General features: G+C 34.3%; 2 protein-coding genes across 2 annotated transcripts; both read right to left on the reverse strand.

Moving 5' to 3' along the window:
• Positions 1-10,711, reverse strand: LOC131940104 (E3 ubiquitin-protein ligase XIAP-like). The gene is made up of 4 exons (XM_059298683.1): positions 10,528-10,711; positions 2,499-3,278; positions 425-562; positions 1-167 (listed from the first exon to the last, which is right to left on the reverse strand). Exons 2-4 carry the CDS (start codon positions 2,887-2,889, stop codon positions 1-3), a joined length of 696 nt encoding a protein of 231 aa, XP_059154666.1. The 5' UTR covers positions 2,890-3,278; positions 10,528-10,711.
• A 1,301-nt stretch (positions 10,712-12,012) lies between these two features.
• On the reverse strand, positions 12,013-15,367 carry LOC131940107 (putative inhibitor of apoptosis). Its single transcript, XM_059298684.1, has 3 exons — positions 14,905-15,367; positions 14,360-14,503; positions 12,013-12,348 (listed from the first exon to the last, which is right to left on the reverse strand). The coding sequence occupies exons 1-3, from the start codon at positions 15,365-15,367 to the stop codon at positions 12,122-12,124; spliced, it is 834 nt and encodes a 277-aa protein (XP_059154667.1). The 3' UTR covers positions 12,013-12,121.
• Between the last annotated feature and the right edge of the window lie 9,180 nt (positions 15,368-24,547).

Consider the following 24,547-nt stretch of genomic DNA (forward strand, 5'->3'; position numbering starts at 1 on the left):
TCAGGAAAAGTCTTCCATGCTTACACTTGCAGTAAAACTATCACCGTGTGTCGCAGTAGTGCAGTGTAAATCATATCTGATGTGTTTATTGATGATCACATCCGTAGACTCATCAGTGATATTGTAAATCCACTTACATTTGTAACACTGGATAGCATTACGGATTCCTGTAATAATCAAAACATAATGTTTTTTAAATTTTTTAACAACTTTTAGTGCAGATGGAATATCAAGACGTTTCTTTCTTAATAACACTTCCTAAAATAAATTAGGACTTTAGCATCATCTTTACAGGCTAACGTGCAGTCAAACATGCACAATCATACATTCAAGAAAAGTATATGCTCATAATATGCATATTCTAATCTAATCTGCAGTGATAACACTCTATTTGTTCGTTAGACTGGTGCATCGTTTAAATTACCTCGGTAGTACAATCCGTAACTTGCTAGCAAATGTGGTTGTATTTGTGGAGGAGAGTTCCAGCTTTGTAAACTCTCAAGACGAGTCAAGTAGCGGCTGTAGTAGATGGCGTCAGCATCTTCTTCGTCGCTTTCTTCGTCTGTTAAATTATTGATAAGTTTTAAGTTGTGGGCTCGATTACATTTAAAAAAAATTAGATTGTGTTAAAATATAAAATATGAATAATTAAAATACCATCAACTGTTAACAAATGGTAGACATTGGTAGATTCTATATTAGATGTAAAATAAAGTAGACTTGTATTATTAAATAATGTAGTGTAAACTTGTAATAACATAGTAAATTAGAAGTACTTTGTATACAAGGGAAACTGAATTTTTTTTAAAAACTAATTACATACAATTGAACCCTTTATCTACTGACGGTACTTATAAGTACCACTTTAATTAAGTGCCTGTATTATTTTTAATTTAATACGAATTTTAAAAATTATTGATGTAATTAGTAGTATTATCTCCCCTGAGTCGCCGGTAGTTGGAGAGATCGGTGAAAATTTCTGATGTGGCGCCATTTTCAATGTCTTGCTGTATCGGTAGTTTACAATTGTTCTGTACAGTTCTCACACACGTTCTTTATTTTTCAAGTTTTCAACCCCAAATAAACATTTTTATTGGCACCTTCAATAGTCAGGCAAACGCGTTTAGCTTCTAGTTATACAATTTTAATCAAATTGTCTTTGTATTAGATCGATGTTTACAAGTGGACTTATAAGTACCGTCAGGGCACACGGTCATTTTTTTAGGATTTCTAGGAAATGGCAGATTTTCGATGTGGAGTGACATAAATATTATTTTGATAATTAATTATCGAAATGTACTCAAAAAATGATATTTACACATTTATAAGAAGGTTAACATATGGTTTACCTAAGAAACATTGTAATTACATGTTGAATTCTAGTATTAAAAGAATAACAAGAATATAGGTAGCGTGTACAGGCTCTTTTACTGGGTTTAGTATACTTCGTTTGTACACCAAAGCCTAGTTCTAGTCATCATCATCATTCCTTTGTGGCCCCTGGGGAGCAAAGGGCTGCAACCACACATAAGTTGGTGTTGGATTTGTGTGCTTGCAGTTTCTGTAGCGGTATATTTTTTTTACGAGATAAGGTTGCTAGCCTTATGTTTCAACTAGTAGTAAGATTTAATTTGTTAGCTATAATTACTGCAATAAATTGTCTTGTCTACAATAACTAGCATTTACGTAATGTATACCTGTAGACTAGTAATAGTCCATACTTCTGCATATAGTATAGATCTATATGGTAAATTGTAATCAGTAAACAGAAAACAGTAGGCCATCCTAAACACATTGAGCTCAATTCTATTGATGAACTTTACACTGCAGTGTAGACTTTTTATAACATTCTAGTAAGCTACAATTATACTAGTATTACTAGTAGTTGTGTACTGAATGAGATGGCTTTTGTTTGTTTATGCAGCTCATTGTAAAAGCTTTTGAAAGCTTCCAGCAAAAGCATGTTCAGTCCGGCAACCGTTGCTACACCAGAAAGACCACAGACAACAATGAGGGAGCATGAAATGTCGGCAACGTTTGATGTGTTTAAGGTCTAAGATGTGTTCCGATAGAAAATCCAGTAAAAATCGTACCCTAAATACACTTTTGTTTTGTATTTATGTGTGAAAATTTTAAAAAAAAACGATTGTTATAATGATTGCCATGTTATTAGTTAATAAATTGTATCTTTTGTTCCTGTTTTGTAAAAAAAAATTTTTTGAAAAAAATGTCCTACATTCCTGACGGTACTTATAAGTACCATTATCTGTTTGGGTCAATAAAAATTATTTAAACGAAATTTCCTTCGACATATGCTTTAAATGTGCCAAAAGCAATATGATCACACATTTTTTAAGAAAAAAATTCATTCAAAACCTAATTCCGTAAATAATTGTGTCATTGCATTAATTTACATTGACCCTATCCTGCTATCGGATAAATAAACTAAAAATACGTTTGCTTGTAAACGATTTCTAATTATACATTTTTGCTCTTACCATGTGTCGTAGTCTCATCGAGAAGTGAAAACAAATGCGTTTTCCACTGATTCCTGCAATCAACCGCTCCATCAGTTTCTCTAGCCTCCCCTCCCTCTCTTGCCTCGCTTTGATCAGCCTCGACATGGTCTCTGTTTGCAAACCTGCAGCTTCGACAGTGATAACTGACAGACCTTGGGTCGTCATTCAACTTATTGATGCGGTGCTTGTTGCGACAACCCACACACGATACTGACTTCTTGCCAACGCACGTAAAGCCCGCTTCGGCCAGCTGACAGTAGAAGACCTGCCCAAGGGGGAGGTTGTCATTTAGCAATGGCCTAAAAGATGCCAGCCGTCCTTGCGACTCCATTAACTGGGAAAAATAACTATGCACAGGTGTCTTTGACATTCTGTCAAGGTAGAGTGCTGGAACTAACAGGGTAGCTCCTCAATAGAAGAATAATTACGTCTCAAAAAATAAACTCTGCTAAATCTTGATCAGCTGAAGAAAAGAATATCTTAACTTAATCTGCGACACAGCATCACATAGTGATGGCAAGGTGTCCATAGAATAGCTATTAAATAATATAACTGTACGTGCCGTTCGTAAAGACTGGGATGTAATCCTCGAATTGCATGAAGGAACCATGGTCACTATAATGTTAATGCCAACCAAGCCAAAATCTTCTGAATTGTCTGCCATTTACAAAAACACTAAAAGTCGCACAAAGTCTAAACAACATACTCAAGCTGTAATTGTTTACAGTATTCATTTCAAAATTCTTGATCAGCACGGACCTGAAAATAGGCAATTATAGGAATGAATATTTGTAATTATAATGATTTATTTAATACAATAATTATTTTGTCATTTCTTTTCTCAAAAACAATCTCTGAATAGTCTTTTCCTAGTCAAGAAATGATTTTCTTGGTGACAGGACAAATGATCTCAGACAAATGATCTCAGGACAAATGATCTCAAGGACAAATGATCTCACGGACAAAAGATACTAGGACAAAATATATCAGGACAAATGATAACACGGACAAATGATCTCAGACAAAATATTTCAGACAAATGATCTCACAGCTAATTTTTAATAGTGTGTAGGATGATTTTAGTTGAATTGTATTTAGTTTTAAATTGACTGTTCTATGGTTTTGTTTACATTCTTACATATAATAATTGTAAATAAAATGAATTCTTTAAACTTAACAAAACATCAAAAGATTTATTAAACTTAATCTTTATAATAGCATACGATTTGAAAAAAAAAGTATAAACTAAAACAAACTTACTCCTTTAACTTGAGAGGTATAATAAATGATAATGACTAAAACAAAGGTAGTTATACACATTAAGGTTCAAAACACGCGAAATATTTTTTCAAAAATGTATTTGCGTCTTTAGATTGTGTGAACTCTAGCTCGACAGGTTCTAACTTATCATTTCCAAACCTATTTTGCATGCTGCTCCACTTCTGGCTTTTATAAAAATAAATTCACCAGAAATGAATGTCCTATAACCTTTCTGCAAAGTAATGTAAGAGGCCATAGCTGAGTAATCACCACTATTAAAGCTTTGTTTGCATGCACACCACGACAAATTGTGCTCCTCGATGACCGCTGTAGTTTAAATAAGCGTTTGTCACCTGATCACTAAAGTGTAACCGACGCATAACTATTGACTTTAGATGTTAGTTGTATTGTCCATGGAGGGTGGATGTCTTTCCCTTGAGGCATGTCTCTAACATCAAAGAGGGCTGCCACCTTGATACGAAGGTGTGTCTTTATTGTTATTTCATTCACTTTGATCTAGTTTTGTCCACCTGACGTGGTAGGATTTTTTCATGTTTGGCAAGCCCATTTACGCTCTCTAGCGAAAATTTTGTTTAATATTCGCATAACATCATCGCAATTTTAAAATGTTTAGTACAATATGACAATTTAATGCGGCCAACATTTCATACAATTATAATATCGGCTTATAAACAATGTTAAACATGGTAAACAAAACTATATGACAGTCAATTTTTTTTCAAATCTACTAAAAACATCGTATATACTATTAAAATTTAGCTGTGAGATATTTTGTCAGAGATCATTTGTCCATGATATCATTAGTCCTGATATATTTCATCCTAGTATCTTTTGTCCGTGAGATCATTTGTCCTGAGATCCTTTGTCCGTGAGATATTTTGTCTGAGATATTGTCTGAGGTCATTTGTCCTGAGATCATTTGTCATGGAACCCTTTTATTTCATGTCTTTGACCAATATTGTTGATAACAATCACCATTTTGCTAACAATGCACACTAGAACTTAATATATTTTGCTCAAATGGAACATAAATTATTTTTAAGGCAGTGCTCGCTCTCTATACTATATCTAACAATCATACCGGCATGAATAGAAGCAAGAATAGAAAGGAAAAGTCTATGCAATCATACTAAATTTTTAGAAAATTATATTAAAAAATATAGAAAGCGATAAAATTATAGTTAAATTTTTAAAAATTAAAGCCGTTTGGGAACCATCGCTTACACACATTTTCATATTTTTGTATTGAACATAAGCCGTTGAAAATGATTTTAAATTATTGTATAAATTTAAATATTTAATAAAACCGCCCTCAACCCCACCTTGAACTGAACTGAAGTGGCCAGGGAGAGTAAAACGATAAATGTCATAACATTTATTGTCCATGATAAATACGAACAAGGTGATCCAAGAAAACAAAATGGCGAACAAGGGAATATTTTCAGTTCGATTCAGGCTTTTAAAATTCGTTTGTATCTCTTTTCATTATAATTGGCTTATTTTTATATGACTGTTATGCTCAGATTACTAATATCTAACATTATTCTTATTGTGACCAATGTTTTTGTCGAATGATTTTAACGCACGTTTCATTGTTTTTTTTTAGGCCTGTGGCCTGTGACTAGTGGCTACTCACTCTGAAATGTTCTGGGAGTGCTCTAAGCAGTAAGCTAGAGCTAGAATCTATAAGTTTCTAGATCTAGATTATCTAGACTAGATAGTTTAAAAACGAGAATCTAGTACTAGATTCTAGGATACCAGGAGGAGTACTCTAGAGATCTATTCTAGATCTAGAATCTATTATCTAGATCTAGTAGACCTAGACATCTAGTTTAGAATCTAGATCTAGTAGATCTATACTTCTATGTTCTATACTATATACTATAGATATCTAGATCTAGTCTAGTAGTAGATCTAGGATGTTACGGCTTTTTAATATGTTTAATTATTTATTAAATATAAAAATACTAGATCTAGATCTATTCTAATTTATAAACTTAATACTTAATACTCAATAATACTAATACTATACTAACAAGATCTACACTATAGATCTTATAGTTAGTTAAGTAACTTTATATTGTACGTCAGTAGATCTATTAAGTATAAGTCAAGTAGAGTAGAGATCTACTCTAGTCTAGATCTAGAAGTTATATATTTTATAAAAATCTATATTAAATAATTCAAGTATTTTAAGTTAATAGTAATAATAGATAAGTTAAATAAATTAGTCCCATAGTTTATATTATAAATCTGTAGCTGGTATAGACCAGTGGCGGAACTAGAAAAAAAGGGCCACCCCGCAAAGAAATTTTTTGGGCCCCATATATATATACATATATACATACATATATATATATATATATATATATATATATATATATATATATATATATATATATATATATATATATATACAATAATACCAACACAGAATACTCATTTCGGGCTTGTTCGAAATTTTAAAAAATCACTAAAAATACTTAGTTTTTATTTTAAAAAATAAAAACAAGTTACAACAGGTCATTTGTTTGACTGCTATTAGTCTGTTTTGAAAATATCTGTTTTAACATGTTTGCTATGATGCCTCCATGAGTACGTCGGTCGAAATAATATAAAGCACGAAAGCTGTGTATGTGTAATGGTTTCTCGCCTTATGTTTATTTTTATGTTTTTTTATATTATTAGTTTTAAATGCATTTCCTTTTTATGCTTTGTTATTCTTTATTATGTATTTTAAAAAAAAATAATAATTAAGAGAAGTAATTGCTTTTTAATTTGTTTAGTGCAAATTTATTAAAAGGTGCTTAAGAGCACACATATTTGACTATTTAAAAAAGGGAAATAAGTCATGGAAGTGGTTTGAACAATTGCGTATCTTTCACGCGATGGGTTTATTTTCAAAAGAATTTTGCCGACAAAATTTTGATTGTAGGAGAAAGAGGACTTGAGATGGTGTCTATAGAATAAAGATAATCCAACCGCAGCTGCAGTATTCTTTTTACAAAACAACCATGAAGTCAAAAATGAAAGAACATTATTTTTTTTAACTGTAAAAAAATTGATTATGGTCGGCTGCGGGCCCCTAAACGTCCCGGGCTCCCCCGCAATGCGGGGTCTGGCGGCACTGTAGTTCCGCCCCTGGTATAGACTAGTTTTAGAGACTAGTCATATAGTAAATAGTTAATCTTAGTCCTTAGTAATTAGTTAGGAGGCAGAGTTTCTTCCAGGCATCTCTTCAGGGGGGCTCTGCCCCCCCCCCCCCCCGAAGAAAGTCTACCGACCCCCCCCCCCCCCCGAACGAGATGGATTTTATATAGTAAACATACACTTTTACTAGTTAAAATATATTTACTATAGTAGTAGTATTAGTAAGTATAGTTACTCTATACAGTTACTAGGTATATTATAATACACACAACCTCATAATTGCAAAATCATGACATTAGTGAATCAATTATTTAGTAGGCCAATAATTTCTATATTAATTTAATTTTAATAGTTAATACTTACTAAATTACTAGATCTGTACAAAATACATTTTATTTAGGATAATTTAGGCTATGGTACAGATGACAGTCCTAATACTTCAATTACATTGTTATTATGATTAGGGCCTAGTTAAAGGTAATTACTAATTAGACTTATGATGACTTATGTTAGTCTAATAACTAATAGATTCATATTTAATAACAGTAGGTCTATAGGCTTAAAATAGTATTGTAAAAAAAAAATAAAGTATGCTTAATTTTTACAGTTGTCATATTACTTTTAGTTTCAGTAGGCCTATCTAGACTGTAGATTTAGATGTAGTAGCTTAGTAGTAGTAGTCTAGTAGGCCTGTGATAGGGTAGGTATTTAGTATTAGTATGTAAGTTAAACAAAGACAACTAGGCTTAATAAGGCTACAATTTTAAACCGTAAAAATTACATGTAGCCTTAATAAAAGGTTACAGACTAAATCTAGTACATTAAATAATATCGAAAATTTAAAGTTTAATCTAGATTAGTAGTCTAACAGTAATTTAAGGCCTCTAATAATAATAGTAAAAATTACTGAATAGATGAGTAGGCTTACTAGTAAATAGCGGTCTTATTTTAGTTCTACTAAATTAACTTAATATATGACTCAGTCTACTCTTAGTTTTATGTAGTGATCTTTAGAACTTAAAATGCAGAATAGTTGATAAAGCCAAAAGGTGTCACTTGTCATAGATGGATTAACTTACTAATCAAATTAATATAATTAACCTAATATTTATTCTAGTATGTGCATGAATTAATGAGAGTTATAGTAGCCTAGTTTGAATATCAGTTTTCAACTAATTCCTGAGGTGGCTAAACATAAGTAGTAGATCTTTATTGATACCTTTTTCTTTTTTTTTAATGATATATACATGACTTTTGTACTCTTTTGAAGGCCTATTGTATTTAATGACAAACTCCTTACATTAAAATATTAAAAGTAAACTATTAGACCTATATTTTTAATGAATGGTAATGGTTAGATAGCCCATACAATCCAATACATAAATACACATCATTGCTCTATGATCTTTATAAGACAGACAAATATTTTTATTTATAACATTAAGAGTTGAAAGTATGTAAACATAATGAGTTTAATATAACAGTTTATGAAATTTATTTATGTTTTTTTAGATACTGTGGATCATACAACAGCATACAGAGAAGACAATAGTTAAGATGAAGCTCAATTTAAAAACTGATCCAAGGATACATGTTGGACCCAAGAAAACTTGTTCATATTGAACAACTATTTTTTTATTATGTTAGTTCTGAATGAATATGGTAATTAAAAAAAGAAAATCATAAACTTTGTTATGTTTATTTTTTTTTCAGCACTGGTTGTGTGTGTGCTGGTGTAAGCTGAAACTAATTATTGCTACCTTAATTCAATAATTAACTTAAACTGGCGAACTATAAATAATTTTTAAGAATATGGTGCTGAAGTAGATTTCACCTAGTTTTGTTGCCTCTCCATATTAATAAATTTTATGGTCAGCAAAATGTCAAACAGCTTTTACTAAGTTTTACTATCTATAACCAGTCAGGTACCAGTTAAAGTTAAAGCTGTTTTGAATTTGAATCAGAGACAACCTAAAAGATTAAAATTTCAACTCAAGAACTTTTGCTTTAGCAAATGTGTTCACAAATATGTAGTCCCACTCTAAGCCTTACATTTGCATATATATATCATAGATGTAAAACATATTGATAAGGGAAGAATCAAGAACATGGGTTTTGTCAATTCTAGCCATACCAGCATATAAATGTAGACCAGGCTTAGTGAAGCATGGCTGATAACTAACCATCAACCACAAATACAACAAACTATAATCACTGCATGTTTCCTGGTAATGTGTTGTTTTTGGCCGAGCAAGTTTATGAACATGTTGTAATTGTTAATATATTACAAAAGAAAAAGACTTGCTGATCAGATGCATTCCAGATATTTGAGGAAAAGATGTTTTCTATAAGGATAGGCAGCTATAACAAATGAGCTTAGGGGAAATGTTGAGTTAAGATAAACTATTTAATAATTGTAATGACAAAGATACCATCACAGCAACAAATGTAATTGGGTTTGTATGACTAATCAATGAATATCCTATAAATAATAGCAAAATGCTGTAGTGGTGTGGGAGATTTGGACCTTTGTGTCAAGGGCGGGAGGGGGTTCAGAAAGTAAGATGACACTTTTCAATGTTCAACAAACACTCATCTAAGCCTTTATTTGCATTATTAAAAGTTGCTTTATAAATTGTTATAAAATAATTAATCAATAGGCCTACATTGAATGCTGGAAAAGCACATAGGTCTAAATATTTTATGAAAATCGCTGCAATAGCGGGGGATGGGGGGGGGGGGGGGGGGGCTTAGGTTTACTTTTTTGGGGAAGGGGGATGTCTGGCATCGTTGTGACATCGTTAATAGATGACCCCATAGTCAGAGGTCGATATAGATTGATTAGGCCTATATTAAAATGTTGATATTAATTACGCTTTACTTATTATTACAAAGGAATATAGCAGGGGTCTCCAAACTTTTTAGTCCGAGGGCCACATTAACTATCAAATTTCAGTTGGGGGCCACTTTGTTTCTAGGCATGCCGTGATTTTTCTGAGCAAAGTTCCTCAGAAATCACCAAGAAACTTTTCTTCCGTGGACAAAAATATCTCCGCGGGCCGGATGAGAGGTCCTCGCGGGCCGCATCCGGCCCGCGGGCCGTAGTTTGGCGACCCCTGGAATATAGCCTAGTAGTTATTTATATTAAATAATATAACATCCCCTTTCACCACAACACCATGACTATACTAATCCAAATTAAAATGTTTTGTAAATTACTATTATATTATTAGTAATTTTGTGTTTAAATATTTTTAGCCTTAGTAAAACCGGAAGTGACTATTTACTTATTTCACAAATGTTTTAAAATATTCAATTTTGGTTCAAAAATATGCTTTCTGGCAACACAAAGTGGAACCACTTTTGGAACCACTCTTCCATTCTATAGTCGAGGATCATTAATTTTAATTTGTCATCAATTTCGTTCAATTTGCACACACTACTACTTAAGCCACTATAGAGGTTCAGCTAAAATTTTTGCAAGATGATCTAAGCTAAAAATAAATAAGCAATCACCTGATTTCTAAAATTTGAGCATTTTGTTCTCAAACGTATTATCAAACAAAATTTGACCTACCTTAATGAGTTTGTAAACTTAGGTAAATAATCTGAAAATCTGAAAGTAGTAAATTAGTTTAAGAATTTTAGAGGAATTAGTAGATCTATGAGTTAACTAAAATTTCTTTCGTTTTTAACTGTTGAGTCATTCTTGTTTCGCAGAAAATAGCGAAGCAAATGGGGAATTTCCGATATTTAATAAAAATTACGTAAGCAAAAAACACATTTAAAAATTAACGAATTAAACTAAAAAAATGCGAAAAACCCAATGATTAAAAATAGGACAAAGAAGGTCGTTTAAAAAAAAAGGTCTAAATTGAAAAAGTCAACCTTTTTTTGTATTTGCCCTGGGTGATGTCAATCAAGCCAAAATCTGTTTAATAAATTGTTTGGTGAAGTGTGCTTGTGTGTTTGTGTGTGTGTGTGTTTGTGTGTGTGTGTGGGGGGGGGGGGGGGGTAATTGGTGGAGAGTAGGGGGGGGCATCTCTTTTCTTACCATGATATCCGATCAGTGCTAATGGATAGCATGATCAAGTTTTTTATTAACTTATTCTTCTAGCTAAAAACAAAACTAGTTACTGGCAGTAGTTATTAAAATCGCAACTTTTAATCTAACAAACAACACTTCGCACAAAATTATTTTTAAAACATGTATAATATCAGCTAGACAATGGGAAAATTATAATTTTAATACCTGTATTAAATATTTTAAGAACGGTTTATGGACTGATTTTACAATTTACTAGACATTGTTTTTATAAACACAGAATTACTAAAGAAAAAAACATGAAATACTAAAACAAATAGCGTTTGCAGAACCAGCGTCACAATTTATTAGAAGAATAGTTATTCATTTATATTGTATTTATCCTAAATAATTTTAGACAAAGACCACAAAAGTAAATAAGAAGTTTTACATGTAAAAAAAATGTAATGTATTTCTATTTTCTACTTCTACTCCCTACAACAACATTGGATTTTCAGCCTACTAGAAAATATTGAAATATGATTTAGAATGCCACTTTTTAAATACTCTAAACTCATCGAAAAATAACACCTAACATGTTTAATATTTATTAAAATATTTATAATGTGTCTAAATCTTAAAATTTTAGTTTACTGTAAAATGGAAATAAGCTTCAATTATAATCTGCTTTGTTTATTATCGATAGTTTACTTTGTTTATACATAAATAAGAACTTATAATTTTCTCTTTTTTTTGCTGATAGTTTATAAGTTTATTAAAAAAAAAACGTTTACACTCTTGCAAGGTTATTTATCTTTATATAAAACAAGTTAAAATATTGTAGGTTTTAAATGTTTGTTCAATAAAATGTTAGTACAGAAAATATATTTATTTTTCTGAAAAAAACCTATTCTCGAATTGGTGAAGATTGTAGATAATAATAAAGGGGCCTATTAAAAAACATTACTGTATATAAATAGTGGCCTACTGTACATAAATGTAAAATTATTTTTAAAAAATTTTCTTACAATATTTAATTTAAATTCAGTGACAATTCTATATCAATGTACATTAACTGAACATACAAATATGTTATTTTCTAATAATTTCTATATTGCTCATTTTTATTGTAAAATTAGTCGCAAAGTTATGTAAAAAACGTCGTGACAGTGGCCAGAATCTGTTTGTTACAGGCCGGACAATGTGTCAGAGACTTAGAACAGTCGCCACAAGCGTAAAGATCACCACACGGCAGGAACAGGTCTTTGATGTTGGCCGTATTGCACACTTTACACTTCAACTGGCTCCGTAGGACATCGTTCTCTTTCTTAAGCAATGTGACTTTAGCATTGTTTGTGTATTCTTTCTGTATAACTGTGAAGAAATATAAGATTCATTTTATTTAAAATAAGTGAAATAAAATAATGATTAACTTAATTTGTAACTTGTATCAGAGTTACCTGGGGTAGTGTGTTGGGGCTGGTCACTTGTATCAGAGTTACCTGGTGTAGACAGTGTAGTGTGTTGGGACTGGCCCCTTGTATCAGAGTTACCTGGTGTAGTGTGTTGGGGCTGGTCACTTGTATCAGAGTTACCTGGTGTAGTGTGTTGGGGCTGGTCACTTGTATCAGTTACCTGGTGTAGTGTGTTGGGGCTGGTCACTTGTATCAGAGTTACCTGGTGTAGAGAGTGTAGTGTGTTGGGGCTGGTCACTTGTATCAGAGTTACCTGGGCTAGTGTGTTGGGGCTGGTCACTTGTATCAGTTACCTGGTGTAGTGTGTTGGGGCTGGTCACTTGTATCAAAGTTACCTGGTGTAGTGTGTTGGGGCTGGTCACTTGTATCAGAGTTACCTGGTGTAGTGTGTTGGGGCTGGTCACTTGTATCAAAGTTACCTGGGCTAGTGTGTTGGGACTGGTCACTTGTATCAGAGTTACCTGGTGTAGTGTGTTGGGGCTGGTCACTTGTATCAAAGTTACCTGGTGTAGTGTGTTGGGACTGGTCACTTGTATCAGAGTTACCTGGTGTAGTGTGTTGGGGCTGGTCACTTGTATCAGAGTTACCTGGTGTAGTGTGTTGGGGCTGGTCACTTGTATCAAAGTTACCTGGTGTAGTGTGTTGGGACTGGTCACTTGTATCAGAGTTACCTGGTGTAGTGTATTGGGGCTGGTCACTTGTATCAAAGTTACCTGGTGTAGTGTGTTGGGGCTGGTCACTTGTATCAGAGTTACCTGGTGTAGTGTGTTGGGACTGGTCACTTGTATCAGAGTTACCTGGTGTAGTGTGTTGGGGCTGGTCACTTGTATCAGAGTTACCTGGGCTAGTGTGTTGGGACTGGTCACTTGTATCAGAGTTACCTGGTGTAGTGTGTTGGGGCTGGTCACTTGTATCAGAGTTACCTGGTGTAGTGTATTGGGGCTGGTCACTTGTATCAGAGTTACCTGGGCTAGTGTGTTGGGGCTGGTCACTTGTATCAGAGTTACCTGCTATTGTGTGTTGGGGCTGGTCACTTGTATCAGAGTTACCTGCTATTGTGTGTTGGGGCTGGTCACTTGTATCAGAGTTACCTGGTGTAGTGTGTTGGGACTGGTCACTTGTATCAGAGTTACCTGGGCTAGTGTGTTGGGGCTGGTCACTTGTATCAGAGTTACCTGGTGTAGTGTGTTGGGACTGGTCACTTGTATTAGAGTTACCTGGGCTAGTGTGTTGGGACTGGTCACTTGTATCAGAGTTACCTGGTGTAGTGTGTTGGGGCTGGTCACTTGTATCAGAGTTACCTGGTGTAGTGTGTTGGGGCTGGTCACTTGTATCAGAGTTACCTGGTGTAGAGAGTGTAGTGTGTTGGGGCTGGTCACTTGTATCAGAGTTACCTGGTGTAGTGTGTTGGGGCTGGTCACTTGTATCAGAGTTACCTGGTGTAGTGTGTTGGGGCTGGTCACTTGTATCAGAGTTACCTGGTGTAGTGTGTTGGGGCTGGTCACTTGTATAAGAGTTACCTGGTGTAGTGTGTTGGGACTGGTCACTTGTATCAGAGTTACCTGGGCTTGTGTGTTGGGGCTGGTCACTTGTATCAAAGTTACCTGGTGTAGTGTGTTGGGGCTGGTCACTTGTATAAGAGTTACCTGGTGTAGTGTGTTGGGACTGGTCACTTGTATCAGAGTTACCTGGGCTAGTGTGTTGGGGCTGGTCACTTGTATCAGAGTTACCAGGTGTAGTGTGTAGAGACTCTATGTTGCTAGTGTTTGCTATAAAACAAAAAAGAACAAAATATAATTAGCTGCCGTTAAATTCCTTTCATTTGCGTACATCACTGCGTACATTTGCCATAAAAATACAATTACCTAACTAGCGTATCTTTAATTTAATAAAATGATTGAGTAACCTACCATGAGATTGCTGCTGACCAGTCTGACGTAACAGAAAATGACAGGAGGGCCGAAACTTTTGATGCTGATCTACAATGTCATCTCCTGGTTTCCATGACTTGAGACCAAGTCCACAGTAAAAACATCGAACACAATCGGAATAACCTACGACAGATCCAATGTAATATTAGCAAAAGGTTGTACATATTAATATAGGTATTTTGGCTTACTTTATTTTGTCAAAAAAAAATTTTCAAATTTAAATTTTAAATCTATGAATATATTTTTATTTTAAAAATATTTTGCTTTAAATAGATACACGTCATATAAAATTTGCATTTAGCGTCATAAAGTGTAGAGTAAATATCTAGAATGCGTATTTTAACTGTAACAGTGCAATATTTTGAAATATATATATTTTGTACAAGATATTGTTAGTCAATTATAAATATATTGACTTAAACTGAACTAAGTAAATGATGCTATAGTAGGTTATATACGGTTTCCTAGTGTTTTTTATATCTTAATTTAAAGTCACGGAAAACAAATCTCCTCCCTTATGTTACCTGCATAGTAAAATCCTGATCTGGCTAAAGACGCAGGGCTATGTATGTGGTCTGCGGGCCATTGTCTGAAGCTCTCCAGTCTCTTCTGTAGCGTGATGTACGCCGGGTTAGCTGGGTGACCCATGGGTACAGTGTACACTCGGACATCTGGTCTAGCAAAAGCACCGCCACAGTCTCTATGATCAGCACTGGAATCGTTGTCCACAGGCCCAACTTGTGTTGGTTCTGTTACTAGAGTCGATACTGCATCGGTTCTACTAAAAGAACAGCCATCCAAATGGTAATCGCTGCCATCTGGGTCAGAAACGATGCTTGATATTGGCTTACGATTTCCACATCCATGACATATAACTTCAGTGTTAGAATAATAGAACCCAGCGTCAGCTAACTTTGAGAAAAAAACATTGTCTTGTTTTACATAACGGAATGAAGCTAGTCTTGTCATAGAATCTTTAAATGTCATAGGGAAAATCGAATATTCTTTTTGTTTCTGATGATGTTTGAAAAATTTCCAGTCAAATAAATGTTTTAGTTCTTTCGAAACAAAATTCAGATCAACATTTTTACAAGATCTAACTTTGCGTTTAACTGTATTAACCAGGTGTTGGTTATAAACTGCCAAAATGGGCAAACTCTGTAGTATTGATAAACTGTCTGCTTTGTCTTTTATAATAGTAGATTCTAAATAGTATATCATCGTGTTGGCTAGAAATCCAATATCAATATTTTCCATATTTTTTCCTCCCGAAATATCGCGTCCAAAATATCCAAAATTAGCCTACAAGGTAAAAAAGATAAAAGGGTAGATTTAATAAATTATCACGACCAGTATACACACAAGCATATATATATATATATATATATATATATATATATATATATATATATATATATATATGTATATGTATATATATATATATATATATATATATATATATATATATATATATATATATATATATATATATATATATATATATATATATATATATATATATATATAAAAGAGAGGAGGGGGTGAAAAGAACATATTTTTTTCATTCCTTCATCAAGAAAATTATAGTTTTTGATCGTTTTACCCTGCTTGAAGTTCTTTTCCTGTTTTAACTTTCTGAAACGGAACTGAGTTCAGAACCATATGTACTTGTTTTCATTTACAAAGTGGAAATTCAATCAAAGAAATTCTGTAAGTATGCTTGAATCTTTCATAATTTTTGTATTTTCATGCAATGTTTATTTTCTCAAGCCATAATAACGTCAGTCTGGATTAATTGTTTTAACTTTTGAGAAATTGAATTGAAAGTTTGGATCATTTTATATGATAAACTGCTGGGGTCTTCTTCTTCTTCGTTCTTAATTATTAGTGTTGAAGGGGATCGAGATTTATCTTCCAGTGGGTTTGAACTCGAGACTTTGTTCGAATTTATCAACCATGAGCTTTTTGCCGACTCGACCACGCCTCCAAAAACAATTAAGCGTTACGTGTCAACTGGTTATGCGCCATTGATTATCTTCGATAATCTTAAGCAATGAAGGGCGAAAAACGTGCGGGCTCCATCGTGTCACATGGAAAAGGGAGCACCGTCACACTAAGTGGAGCGTTAAATGCCATCGGAAATAGCATGCCACCATTCCTGATCTTCCCCAGAGTCAATGTTGAAGATCACTGGAATCTAGGTGCCCCAACAGGAACACGATGCGATTCTCACCCAAAGGCTTCGGGTGGATGACGTTTGAGAACTTTATTAAATTTCTTCAGCAATTTGCCCAACATGCAAAGCAGTCAAAAGACAGTCCAGTGTTGATGATTTTGGACAATCATGAGTCCCACTGTAGTAGAGCTGCAATTACCTTTTGCAGAGAAAACCACATCAACTTATTCTTCACACAGACCAGAACCTATCCCGGTCAGTGATGGATGATCCCTACACTCAGAGTATCAGCAGCCAAAGATCACCACACCAGCATCATCGACATCCAGCGCCTTTACTGCCCCGAAAGAAAATCAAAGCAGCAAAGTCAGCCATCTTGACTAAAACTCCAGTGAAACTGTCCTTTCAAACTCACCATCAAGGCTGGTGGTTCTTGCAAACCAAAGAACTTATGTTATGAGTCTAATGATGACGACGAGGCCAACACTGCTCTGGAAAAATATTTGTCTGAAAAAATGGATGGCGATGAATTTACACAGATCATTGAAGATTAAATCGACTATGCCTTGGTAGCTCTCCAGTCTTGTTTGAGAGGGGCAAAGGTCAGGACCATCTTTGTTGGGAATTTTATTGTTTTTAGGTGCAAGGGCAAAAAGTCCACTGCTCTCTATACTTGAATAGTAAAGAAACTGATGGACGAAGAAGGGGACTTTCAGGTTGAATACCTTAAAAGAAGTGAAAAGGTGAAAAACAAATTCATAAACTTCGAAACTGACGAAGTATGGTCTGTAAATAAAAAAAAAGATATCTTTACTTTTCTGACAAAGTCTGATATTTCTGGGACAAAACGCACCAAGAGTGGCCATGTGTTCATTGAATACATCGTGAAATATGTAGCCTAAATATTCTTTAACTGTTAATTTAAAGACAACATTACATTTTGTTTTTCAATTTTAGTACAGTCCTGTATTAATATCTGAGGCCACTATCCTCTTTCTGGCCCTGTGTTCTGTCTGCGGCTCTTCCCGTGTAACAATAAAATATGTTTAAATTTAATCTTTTACTATTTCGATTCAATCTTATGTAAATTTTGTAATAATTACAAATCAGGTCCTCATTTATATATATATATGTATATATATATATATATATATATATATATATATATATATATATATATATATATATATAATATCTAAACATTCATTAATATTCATGATTGGTAAGGGAAATTATTTTCAATAGCAAAAACATTATCTTTAGGATCAAACATATTCAACCTTATAACGTGTGAAAACGTATGACTTTTCACTCCAGGCATATGACTTTTTGGTCCCGCAATGGAGTAAAATGTCACAATTCTAAATCACGATGTGCATACCCTGACCAGCTATTCCAAACGGCTCTGCACACAGTTATCTGAAGCGTGGAACTAGTATCTGGTGCGTGGTATTGTTAAAGGTTCACAATTCTTGTCTTTAGATCCTAAAAAGGGAAAAGTGTGACTTTTCGACCCCTCCTCCAGTATATATATATATATATATATATATATATATATATATATATATATATATATATATATATATATATATATATATATATATATATATACAATCGATGTTAATTGCTGTTTTTCGTCATGTTTATTACAAATCAAATTACCGATCCTCGAGCTCTAAAATAGCATAGATGTTTATAGCGATCATACCAAGAGACATCCACGCTAATAATTAAAAATAAATGCAATATCATGTATGACTAATTGAGTACATTTGTCTTCAGCAAGCTTTTTGCAGCCTTAATATTTGTTTTCAACCTAATACGGACTTTCCAGAGTTTAACATTAAATCTGTTAAAAGCAGTAATAAATTGTTTTCGTTTTTTTTCTTTTAATATTAAATTATGGACTCAAAGTTTCAAAAATAGCCATTTGTTGCTTCATATTGCAAAAATAGACTATACATTTATTATTCATAAACAATATGAATAAAGAAAACCAATAATTTTAAACTGAACCTAATACAATCACTTTTATATAATTTGTTGCATCATATTGAAAAAATAGACTATAAATTTATTATTCATAAACAATATGAATAAAGGAAACCAATAATTTTAAACTGAACCTAATACAATTACTTGTATATAATGTTATAATTAACGTGTATTATTTTTTGTCAATCGAATGTAATTGGATTTTAAAAACCCGCAATTATTTTTAAAAAGGTTATCATTCATATCTATATTTAACTGGCATCGAACGGTACTGCAGATATGCTTAAGGCTAAATGATGTATTTATTTTACTACTCTAATAATGGCCATACATACAACCTTCTTCCTAATAATAGAAATATGTAAATTTGAATATGACTAATACAATCTGTATATATAATTCTCTTCTTGGATACCCTAGAAAACACCAAGCTGTAAGCTTGGGGTTGGGGGAAAGAAGGGAGGGGGGGGGGGTTCGTCCTTAACGACCTACTGATAGTGTTTTAAAGCAAATATTTTCAGTGGCAGCATTGGTACTGTCGAATTCACAAATTATGAATTACTGAAAAGTAGAAAATAAAACAACTAAATAGCGGATCGGCTCGTATAAATATAAATCCACTTTTTATTAAATAAAAAGAAACAAATCTTCGGGAATTTCCGGAATGACCAATATCTCTAGATTAAGCTCGGCGTTGCTGTGAACCAGTGTAAACAACTTGTTGAAAACACAGAAACAGGCTATTTTTATTTTACTTACCTGTTTTCGCTTTAATTAAAAACTTCACATTAAAAACTAGTTTTGTAGTTTATGTATACATTAAACTTGATAGCTTGTAAGAAGATTTAGATATAAGACACATATCCCACTACACGTCTTCAATTTATACAGTTATTCTAATCTGCTGTGTCATCAAATTATGTAATATTCCTAAAATAGTATTCTAAATTTTAAAGCGCAAAATCTTAAAATGGCAAGTAATATTCTAAAAATAAAGTTCACGTGTATCTCCTTTAATTTCCCAGTAGCTATCGATAAGAAAATGACTACACGCTCATCTCCGAAGTACCTCTTACCCCACCTCTATGCACAAATTGTATGTTGAAATAGTGAATGAATAATAAGGCCCATATTTACCCTAGCGTATGTCAGGTACTCATCAAAGCTGGGTAAACTCAGGGACGTTCAGAGTTTCCTCAACCGTCCCCCGAACGAAATGAAATTTATATAGAAAATATATACTTTTAACAGTGTCCGCCCCCCCCCCCCCCCGCGAAGAAATGCTGACCAGAGGCCATATTTTTAAGCAAAACAAATGGACACTTGCCTGAATGCGACAAATGCCCCAGAGTACACTTGCACGAATGCCGTTTGCTCGAATAAAGTTTTATATTATATATTACTAAGTAGGCATTTCTTAATAAATTTGACATTTTGATGATCAACACAATTCTAAGAATACAATAACAGAACTTTGTTTATATATGTGTTTGACTTAGCCTTTATTGATTAAAGTTAAGACACTTTTATTGTTTAATAAATGTAAGGTGATGTTGAATTCGGTTTCTTCAGAGGCATAGCGAGGGGGGGGGGGGGCGGGGGGTGCGGACCGCACCGGGTGACACCATTTAGGGGGGTGACACCAAGGCAAAAAATGGCAAAATATAGAGAGAAAAACTTGAGAGGGGGGGGGGGTGCAAATCGAAAGTTCGAGGGGGGGGGGGGGTGCAAATCGAAAATTTGAAATTTGTCCCCGGGAAGGGTCGCTACGCGTCTGCGGGGTGACACCATTATGTGCCGCACCGGGTCAGGGGCGTAGCGAGGGGGGGGCGGGGGGTGCGGACCGCACCGGGTGACACCATTTAGGGGGGTGACACCAAGGCAAAAAATAGCAAAATATATAGAGAAAAACTCGAGGGGGGGGGGTGCAAATCGAAAACTCGAGGGGGGGGTGCAAATCGAAAGTTTGAGGGGGGGGGGTGCAAATCGAAAACTCGAGGGGGGGGTGCAAATCGAAAATTTGAAAGTTTGTCCCTGGGAAGGGTCTCTATGCCTCTGGGGGGGTGACACCATTAAGTGCCGCACCGGGTGACACCCGACCTCGCTACGCCACTGCACCGGGTGACACCCAACCTCGCTACGCCACTGGGTATATTCACACATTTTGATTACTTTTTGTTCACCATTTTAGCCGATGTCTTAGAGTGGTTACATTAAGTTTATTACGCGTTGTTTGCGTAGCGGCTTGTCGCAACATTGTTTAGTTTGATTAGCTTGATGAGCCTATGTTGTATGGTGTACACAAAATAAAGAGGAGCTATCTAAGCGTCAAATTTAAAAGTGCATCTTTTTGCTTATGTATATAATTGCCGTATACTTTTTAGCGCAATTTCCATTCTGGAGAATTGCGTTTATTAACTCGTCATTTCTGGGAATGGATGGATGAATGAATGAATGAATGAATGTATGGATGAATGTGTGTCCGGGCTTTAAGTCGTATCTCCTCCTCAACGAAGCAATATCGATGACTAGTTCCAAAAGCAATTATGTTAAGCAAGTTACGAGAATGAGCATAGGCCATAAATATTCCGGGTTTCTTTCATGTATTTCCCGGAAAAGCCAAAAAACCTCGAAAAAATTCAGTTTTTGGCCCATATCTCGGCAACCAGACCACTTGGCGACTTGAAACATGTACCAATCGATTCCTGCCATAATTTAGAACAATATTGCCGAAGAAAGTTTTCAAAAATATCCTCTCGTTCGGTCACAAATTTTAAAATTACATAAACACCTACAAACCGATCGTTCTTCTAGCTTGAACGCACCCCAGCATTATACGTCAGAGCTATTTTTAGATAACATAAGGAAATTGCGCATAAATGTCACTAGACTTTTTTAATTAACTTGTTTTTTATAAAATGCTACAGTGTAAAAGGAATAGAATAATAAATCAATATTCATAATATTGCGTACATATTACAATAATAATTATCCTGCGGTAACTGCCTGTATTAGCTTAAGTGAACAAGAAAGGAATCAAACAACAAGAAATTACTAAACATTGTGTATGAGGTAACATATTTAAAAATAATTATAGTTAACTTCTTGATTTGAACCACAATGCTTGCAGCAATATTGTCATAAGTCTAGATGCCATAGGACGGCTAATTATATGGTAGATGGCTAGAATGCTGACAGATAAGGGGGGGGGATTTTTAAAAAAATAGGTAGGCCTACGTATAAATTATTTAATATACTTTGATAATTAATTTGCAACTGTGAAATGTTACTACACCAAACAGGCTTGTGTTATTGTTTCATAGTTCACTCACTTTTAATACTAAAATAAAACACCTAAACAGGTAAAGACTTGGAATCTAGAAACAAGATCTAAGAAGATATGAACATTATTTTCACGCGTCTGTAAGTAAATATATTAATTTATATGGCCTCGTTTGTGGGCATCGTATCAATAGTAATTTTACAGTTCCACGAGAATAAGAAAATTTAATTGGCTAAAACAAACATTATGGGAAATTATAGATTTTTCACCACATAGTTTTAATGGCCTGAATCATTCGTTTGGTGTTATCATCGTTAGTTTAACAACAAAAATATCTTACACGAAGCACTCATATCAAAGAAAATAATCAACGAGTTATTTTAAGTATCATAAAATAGGCCTATTTACTGAAATCCAGTTAACGCTTGCATTTAACTTTCTTTAAAAAAGATCGATCTTCTATTTTTAAATCATTGAATTTTTATTTTGCAAATCTTATTTCAAACTTTTCGACGTGATAGTGTTTTATCATATAAGGCAAGACATTACTCAGCATTGCTAATCTTCCAAAAATAAATGTACAGACTGATAAACGTTTCTAAAAATGATTATTATGAATTCAGGAAAATATTTTAAAATTGCTTTTAACTGCTTTGCAGAATTAGGTTTCTTTTTTTAAAAATAATATTTTTACACTTTAAGCCAGTTTTAAATTGTATCAAAAATCAAAGAATAATCAAACATATCTCCTCAGTAATCTATCTATATATATAAAGCAATGTCTGTCTGTCTGTCTGTCTGTCTGTCTGTCTGTCTGTCTGTCTGTCTGTCTGTCTGTCTGTCTGTCTGTCTGTCTGTCTGTCTGTCTGTCTGTCTGTCTGTCTGTCTGTCTGTCTGTCTGTCTGTCTGTCTGTCTGTCTGTCTGTCTGTCTGTCTGTCTGTCTGTCTGTCTGTCTGTCTGTCTGTCTGTCTGTCTGTCTGTCTGTCTGTCTGTCTGTCTGTCTGTCTGTCTGTCTGTCTGTCTGTCTGTCTGTCTGTCTGTCTGTCTGTCTGTCTGTCTGTCTGTCTGTCTGTCTGTCTGTCTGTCTGTCTGTCTGTCTGTCTGTCTGTCTGTCTGTCTGTCTGTCTGTCTGTCTGTCTGTCTGTCTGTCTGTCTGTCTGTCTGTCTGTCTGTCTGTCTGTCTGTCTGTCTGTCTGTCTGTCTGTCTGTCTGTCTGTCTGTCTGTCTGTCTGTCTGTCTGTCTGTCTGTCTGTCTGTCTGTCTGTCTGTCTGTCTGTCTGTCTGTCTGTCTGTCTGTCTGTCTGTCTGTCTGTCTGTCTGTCTGTCTGTCTGTCTGTCTGTCTGTCTGTCTGTCTGTCTGTCTGTCTGTCTGTCTGTCTGTCTGTCTGTCTGTCTGTCTGTCTGTCTGTCTTTTATGCATTACCATACCTCTTATCACATCGCCGTGAAACTTTGGGAAGTTGTTGAGAATATTCCTGGGGAGGTTTCTGCGAAAAAAAAATTTCAAATTCGCAGGGATGGCGCCCCGGCAGGGCGCGATTTGTTTTTTCTCTATATACGATTATAAAAATAAAAGTCGATTTTGGTTTGACACCAGTCATCCGATCGCCATCAAACTTAGGTGAGTTCATTATTTTCAATAGAAAATGATTATGATTTCTCTATATATAGTTGACGGCATTCGAATAAAATAAAATGTAAAATATTTAAAAAAGTGCATGGGTTATACTTACGTCAGTAAGCTTGAAGATTGGTGAAGACAAAATAAAATAAATGCTTTGATCGTAGAAGAATTCCTTTCAAATCGAAACAAGAATCACAGGAAATGACCTCTTGTAAATAAGAAATGATTTAGTTTTATTTAAATCAATTCACTTTAAAAAAAAAAGACGATTCAGAGTATAGGGTGTTGTATTGCCCCGGGTGTGGAAGTGCCCCGGGTCACACAGTGTGAATGGTTAAACTATTCGACATAAACCAGCTACATAATATTTCTGATAATTATTAGACAAATGCTGGTTTAATAATGCTCTTTATACAAACTATTACTTTTGTAACTCTCCGTTCAAGTGAAAGATGTTTTCATAAAAGAACACGATCTAATTGATTTTCTTTGATATACGAGCAATTTAGTGCGCACACAAGTAGGCGTGGAAAGAATGTTAATCGACCGGCTGACAAATATAACAGGGAACTCCTTATTTTAATACACTGTAGGAGTGCCACATTTCTATTGAAGGAGTGACGTATATAGTACAATCCCTACTTGTAAATCCCGCAAATACTGGCTAAAAATAACTGTTTGTGCTGTTGGACTCTCCAGCGAAAGGATGGGACAGACTACTTAAAAGTATATATAAAAGCGTAGTAAGGAGGCGTCTATAAAAATGTCACACTTAAAGGTAGTATAGGGGGGGGGGGGTCGGAATTCAGTGACGATGTGTGATGAGGGGATGGGCAGAACCTGTTACATCGGACTCTTGCATTTTTAAAAAGTAATGTTAAAAGCTGAATTTTAGCGCCAATATTTCGCGTTTTTAAAATCTCTTTTGTATTAGAAATTAATATACTTTATATCGACCGAGCTAAGTCAATATATTAGAACAAAATTGATGTTTTAAAAAAATATTGCACTGCAATTTGAGGGGGTTGTAGGTTGAAATGTGTCGCCATTAAAGGGTGGGGTGGTATTTTGTGACGATGTGTGACGGT

This window comes from Physella acuta, unplaced genomic scaffold, assembly GCF_028476545.2.
Source record: "Physella acuta isolate Inbredline_101_S28 unplaced genomic scaffold, ASM2847654v3 ptg000308l, whole genome shotgun sequence".
Taxonomy (NCBI): Eukaryota; Metazoa; Mollusca; class Gastropoda; family Physidae; genus Physella; species Physella acuta.